We start from the raw sequence: 7277 nt of genomic DNA, 5'->3' as shown, positions 1-7277 counted from the left end.
AACTGAATATATTTTCTTGTCTAGAGTTTTTTCTTCTGTTTTTAAAACTTCTTTGAAAGTAATAAATGATAATCATATGTGTGTGGTACATCAAAATGTTTCAATATATACTCTCATACAATACGATTAAATTAGGTTAATTAACATTTCTCTTTGTCACATTTGGGCAATTTGAGAGCAGCTCTTAATTTTTTATGGACACGTGGGCTATGATAACCTTGCTATGCTATAGAACACCAGGAATTATTCCTCTTGCCTATGTCCATCATTCTTGCTCCTTAACACCCTCTAGTAATTACAATTATATCTTTGCTACTTAAAATAAGTTTTACAGGGTTCACATATGAAAGAGAGAAGCACATAGTATTTGTCTGTGTTTGGCTTATTTTATATAACATAATGTTATACTACTCCATCTAGTTTACTATAAATGAGAGGCTCACGTCTTTTCCCTTGGATAAATGGTATTCTACACTTACACGTTTTCTTCAACCATTCATCTGCTAATGGGTACCTTGGTTGTCACTAAACCTTGGATACTGTGAATAGTCAGGCAATACATATGAAGTGTAGACACCTGTTCATATGCTGTTTCATTCTCTTATGAGTATAGACCTAGAGAGGGATGGCTGAACTTTGTGGTACATATGTTTTCAGATTTTTTAAGGGAATTTTATGTTGTTTATTATAGCTGTTACACTAATTTTCATTCCTATCAATGGTGTATGAGTCTCATTTTCTTTGTTTTCATCAGCATTTCTTATTTTTCCTTTGTGTTGTTAGGTATTCTGACTAGAACAGAATGACATCTCTTTGTGCTTAAGTTCATCTTTTTCTCATGGCTAGTAATGTTCTACCTTTATTTTTCAAAACTTGGTGGCCGCTGATATGTCCTCACTGGAAGAGTATCTCTCCAGGTCATTTTTATAGGATTATTGTTGTTGCCACTGAGTTTTTAGAGTCCTTGTGTGTTTTTTTTTTTTTTTTATTCATTCTTTATCAGTGAATAGTTTGAAAATATCTTTCCCATTCCGTAGTTTGTCCCCTCGCACCGCTGCTGCTTGTGTCCTTTGCTGTGCAAAAGCTTGATTTGACAGAATCGTATTTACCTTAGATCTGTCCTCTACCCACCTCATGGGTATCTTAGCCCCTTGGTACTACTGCTTACAGCTTTCGCCACCAGCAATGAGTCCATCCTGGCTGTGCCTCGTTGTAATTAATTCAAATCAAACATCTGACGCTAAGAATCTTCCCCCTAGGCTCATCTCTGCCTTAACAAACATAGGTTGCCTCCCCATAATAAGAGGAATACGAACATAATTTAGGAAGAATCAAATGGAAAATTACCTCTATAAAAGGCAGGATCTTAGTACCACTAGCAACAGTCCACAGAGCATGACTTGGAGTTATCCATGGTGAGTGAAAAGAAAATTGGGGGCTATTTATAGTTCATTCTCTGCTCACTGGTGACAGCTGTTTCAAGAGGCATGAATTCCTAGATGCTTCAGAACTACCTGTCTCATGGGCCAGCTGCATCACGGGTAATACTAACATGTGTGTGGTGCTGACAGAAGCAGTGAATGTTAAGGGTATATACTAAAAATATATGTTTTTAAAAACTTGAAGCTTCTGTGAATGTACTATAAATATCAAACAAATTAGTTCTATTAAAAATGTTATCCACCTGCAGCATTTCAACAATAAGGCCAATTGTTTGTCTTTACATTCATTGTTCTGTCACTTTATTGGTCAGAATGTATGAAAGCATATTTCCGTGATTAACCAAAATAAACACTGATTATTTCCTTGTCTTAACTACTGAATGAAACAGTTGATGCAGATGTAATGAACTCCTCCCAATTCCTTACCTCCTTTCAAAAATCAACTGTAGAAATGGATTTTGAGAAACATGGTTGTATTGTCAAAACAAAACAAAACACAATTGAAAATGACACAGTACTAAGAAAGAACTTGAAGGCAGCATCAGGAATAGGGAAACAGCATCTTTAATGTTTTATTTTTCACTTGTGAAAAATATATATAATATATCTTACATGTACAGAGGAGTCCCGCAGCTACAGTCAGAGGAAGCTAAAAGAAAGGCACACACAGGGAGCAAGATCCTTCCATACAGTTTTCAGTTAAACCAGCATTCAGGGCACAGCAAGTGACAATGAAGGCAGCCAAAGCACAGGGTGCCGGTGCAGACGGCTCTAAAGAGCAACATCACAGGCAACCCTTAGGTCTGCAGTGAATGGAGAAAATACCGTTTCTATTTAATACACCTATTGGACAGCCCAGACACAAATTGAAACCTGCACAAAGACCCACCAGGGCAAGGCAAATCTCCACTCTTCGCTTGACCTCCTCCTTGCTCTCTTATTCCCCTTCTCAAGAAGCCCAGAAGCTTCTGCTGATTTAAAGGAATAAATATCAGGGCTGGCTGTGTCCCTGAGTGACTTTGCTCAGTGCTAAAACAGCATTTTGCCACAGACTAATATTTTAAAAGCTTGTAAACACTGTGCTGACAGCGGGGGAAACATATAAAGAACATTTGCTGCTGCTCTCTGACAGGACACATACCGTCATACACCTTTGGCTTGTCACATGGGCTTCCCTACCATGACGCTTACCCAACATGGTCATAAAGAAAACCTGAAGAACAATTCATGAAGGCCACAGGGTTCTTTCTGTGATATGCCAGCAGAGGAGCTTTCTAGGATTTGGCACAGCCAGAGCAGCTGGCAACCTTAGGTGATGTGAGGTGGGGCTTCACAATGTCCGGTTCTATGGACTCTATGAGGTCACACTCGTTCGCAAGTATGTGCTTGACCAGGCATCTTGAAGCTTCATCGATGTTTATATTCTCCTGGGGGAGGGGGGAGGGGAAAAACAATTTTCTTTTAATACAACCTTCGAAAATAACAGTATCATATAAGATAAAATCCAATATTTTAAAAATATGTGTTTGTGTGTTGCTGTTGTCTCCATGTACACATACATGTACATTGGAATGTGGTGGACAGAGGACAGCTGAAAGTGTTGTGTCCCAGGCACCTCTGCCTTTCTTTGAGACACAGTATCTAACTGGCCTGAGACTTGCTACACAGGCTAGGCTGGCTGGCCACTGGGGTTCACGGACCTGCCTTCCCAGCAATGGGACGAGAGGGGCCTTGGGAGCAGCTTGTCTGGAATTTGATGCCCATATTCTGGGGATCAGAAGCCGATCCCTTTGCTCACAAAACAAGTCCTTTACCCACTGAGCTCTCTCTCCAGCCAAGGCAGTATTTTTGGTGATTCATGTAAAAATCCTTTCTATACACTATCCACATATCCTCTTGTTTTCCTTCATCGTCATTGCTACATTCCTTCCTTTCTTCCTTCCTCCTTTCCTTTCTATGTCTTGGCTCTTCACAAAAGTTAGCATATAGATTTCACTTTGTCAAATAGGAATAACATTGTTTGCTGGACACATTTAATGTGTTACATTTTTTAGATTTCAATTTTCTTATTTTCCACCTGTTCATCTATAATCGTATATGAGACATAAACCTTTTCAGTCTAGCTTAGACTTACAATTCCCCTGATTCAAATTGCTTTTATAGGCGCAATAGGAAAAAGAGGCAATAGGACATCTTTTGCAGCAGTCACTAGCAGTTTGACAAATATTTCTATCTTTCTGCCTTCCAGCCAAATGAAACAAATCCCATGCTTCTGGCCTCCTTGAACTCAGACAAACATGTGACAGCTGCTGGCCAATTAAATATGAGAAATGTGAGTGAGAAGCCAGGTGTCTTATTTTCTCAGTTAGAGGCAATAAAAGTCAGGGTTATACTGCCCCACATTCCTTTCCTATGAAGTCATGGAAAGCTGGAGGTGGGATTTCTTAGACTCTGCTCCAATCCATTTGTGATGATAAATGTAGCCTGGGTAGGATTTATGCCTTTGCTATCTGAAGTCACTGAGATTAGAAATGGTTCTAGCATGGCATCGCCTAGGCACTGCCAATGGAGGCCACTCTTGAAAGGAAAACGTGAAGTCAGAAGTGGACCCAGGGCTGGTAAGACAGCCCAGTGAGCAGCACTTGCTACAAAATTGTAAGGATATGAGTTAAAAGCCCCATAATCCATGTCAAGACATGGATGCAGTATCCCGAGTGTATGTAACACTAGCACACGCCTGCGTGAAGATGTGAGGTGCACACAGGGAACTTGATGCTCACTCGTGGGCCAGTTAGCTAAACACTGGCAGTGGAAATACAACAAAAAGACCCTGTAGTCAAACAAGGGCGAAAGTGAGAATCAACACCCAAGTTTGTGCACTGACTTACATGTGGACACTGTGGCATGGCATGGCACCGCCCTCCTTACATACACATGGGGGTCATGTAAGAAATGAGTTTAGTGTTAATAATAGAAGAAATTTTAATTTTGAAAAATGGAACAAACATTTTAATCTAAAATATACATAATTTTTTGGTCTGGACAGGGTTTCTCTGAGTAGCACTGGTGGTCCTGGACTCCCAGGGTGCTAGAATTACAAGTATGCACCACTGTGCCTGGCTTACATCAGATGTTTAATTGCTATAAATTGTGGGAGTTTTCCTCCCAACAGAAACAAAAGAAAGAATTTACCACCAGGATAGCACACACACACACACACGCACACACACACACACACATTACATATATATAATACATATATGTGTATGTATGTATATATGTGTGTGTGTGTGTATATATATATACATACACAGTATTCCCACCATCACACCCAGAGGTCACACCTGAACTCCTTGCTTCAAGATAATAATCTGAGGCTGTTGCAGCACCTGGAACAGACACAGATCAAGACTTTGCTCCTGAATCCAGCCAGTTGTTTATGTCACTGAGGAAAAACCTCATTGCTGTTTCTCTGCTATATTCCATTCATGATGGTGAGAATGGGTAATTGCACTTAGTCTTGTAAGTTCAGCCTACAAGATGGCATCTCCCACTAAAGAAATCCTATATGTGAGCTTGATTTTAAAGTATATGCTCAAGTAGTTAAGATGCCAATACCACTTTCTTTTTAACTATTTCTTATGTGTCGGAAATGAAGGCGATATCATCCCATCCCTCAAAACAGACATGAGCTGTTATCATATGTTGGCAGGTAAAAAAGAACCATACATTTAGAAAGGCTATAGACTTTTACCATGATTTCACTGCAGGTGGCTTGGAAGACCAGACCACCTCTGCACACCCCAGCATCCAACCATGTCTTTTACCAAGCAATATTTAACTTACTGTCAAGAATTTTTCTCATTTTATACTTATTCTTTGACAGTTTTATGTATGCATATCATGCACTTTAGACATGTTCACCCCACTGTCCTCTCTCAGCCTCTCCCCTTTTCACAGAAAGGTTTCCTCTTCACAAAAACAAACAAACAACAACAAACAAACCTTTTCACAATTTCATGGCTTTTTCTCTGTGTGACGCACTGAGTTTAATGAGGGAAGTTTGTATGAGAGTATGTGAAAGGCTATTTACTGGAGCATAAACTACTTTTTTGTGTGACTACACTACTGAAGAAAATGACAACCTCTCCCCAGTAGCCAGTCACTACCAACAACCCTCTAGAGAGAGGCGGGGCCTCATGGGTTCTTCCCTGACCCATGACAAAATGCTATCTAAGCTATTTTAAAGATCAAATGCAGTAACAGAATTATTTATGCAGACACAATGTATATTAAGTAAATCTCCTCACTTGTTACATACTATAAACAAGTGTTTATTCTATAATTTTTTTTTTTTTTTTTTTTTTTTTTTTGTGGTTTCCTTGACCTCTCTGGCTCCTCTAATCCTTCCCTCTGTAACAGGATTCCCAAATCTCCACTTAATGTCTGGCTACATCATTTTTCATCAGTTGCTGGGTGAAGCCTCTCTGATGACAGTTATGCTAAGCTCCTGTCTGCAAGTATAGCAGAATATCACTAATAGTGTCAGGGTGGGCCCCCTCTTGTAGCATGGGTCTCAAGCTGGGCCACCATTGGTGGCCCTTCCCTCAAAATCTGTTCCATCTTTCACCCCTGTACATCTTGTAGACAGGATCAAAGGTTCTGTGGCTGGATTGGCATCCCAATCCTTCCTTTGGAAGTCTTTCCTGGTTACAGGAGATGTACTAATCTGGGCCTAAAGAACTACCTACTAGAGAGCATAAATGGGATGGACCTAGGTCCTCTTTTGTGCAGTGGGGTCTTCATGTGAGACTCCTGAAGTGGGAACAGGGGCTCCCTGACTACATTGCCTGCCTTTGAATCCCCTTCTCCTAACCAGGTTTCCACAACAGAAGAAGAGCACCTAATCTTACTGTTGGTGGATATCCATGGGAGGCCTCCCCTTTTCTTAGGAGAAGGGGGGAGGGGTGGATGTGGAGAGCAAGTGAGGTGAGAGGGAGGGACTGGGAGAAGAGGGAAGGAAAGCTGCATGGAGATGCGAAAGAAATAAATAACTAAAGAGTTATTTATAAATATCTAATGTAAGTTATATTAGGAATGCAAAAATAAAGAATTCGGAACACTTGGCAAGTGTTTTCCTACAAGGATTAGAGTAATTATCACTTTCTAAAAAATATTTATATAATAGAAAAACTTTAAACACTAAGAGGACCCCTCCATGTACAATGTAACTTGGGCTTTTAGTGTTTCTCAATATCTATTAATATATTAACATGACACTTAAGTATGGTTTTCATTCATTAATGTACAAATTGGCAAAACCTCTTAGTTAATAGGGTTAAATGCTAATATTGTCAAGTAAATGACAGTCATGATGAGGAAATTACTTAAATATCTGAATAGTCAGTGGCAGCCTACCTAGACAGTTCCCATAACAGACAAGATGATGCAGGAGAAATTGTTTTTGGAGAGTGACTTATCAAGTGAAGGTAAGTGGGATTAGTACTGGGGTGGGGTATGGGGCTCCCCACAAAGAAAACTCGAAGAGCCGAGGAGTAACAGAATCTCACTGAGGCTGTAAATAGATACACAGTGGCAGTTCACAGTGACTGAGCCACATCCATCATTTTAACAAGTATTACCTGCTAAGTCCTGGACACAGAGGTGAAGATGAGAAACACTCATTTGAGTCTAGGCTTACACACTAGAAAAGAGTGCATGAACCACAAAGGTATAAAATGTCCAGAGACAGCATCCGGAGGCCAGTGCATCGCAGAAGTGTGAACACCAGGATCTCTCGGAGGTAAAGTACTAATAAGTACAATTCTATACAAT

The 7277-nt window shown here is 40.0% G+C and overlaps 1 protein-coding gene across 1 annotated transcript in view; it reads right to left on the bottom strand.

Moving 5' to 3' along the window:
* Positions 1–1847: 1847 nt before the first annotated feature.
* Positions 1848–7277, bottom strand: part of Rab38 (RAB38, member RAS oncogene family) — a 62313-nt gene continuing 56883 nt past the window's right edge. Inside the window, exon 3 of the mRNA XM_051148884.1 lies at positions 1848–2869. Within this exon, the coding sequence (XP_051004841.1) occupies positions 2717–2869 (153 nt within the window). The 3' untranslated portion in view covers positions 1848–2716. The remainder of the gene's footprint in view (positions 2870–7277) is intronic.

This window comes from Acomys russatus, chromosome 7 (assembly GCF_903995435.1).
Source record: "Acomys russatus chromosome 7, mAcoRus1.1, whole genome shotgun sequence".
Classification (NCBI taxonomy): Eukaryota; Metazoa; Chordata; class Mammalia; order Rodentia; family Muridae; genus Acomys; species Acomys russatus.
The sequence above is the reverse complement of the archived record's forward strand: the minus strand, read 5'-3'. Positions and strand labels throughout refer to the sequence as shown.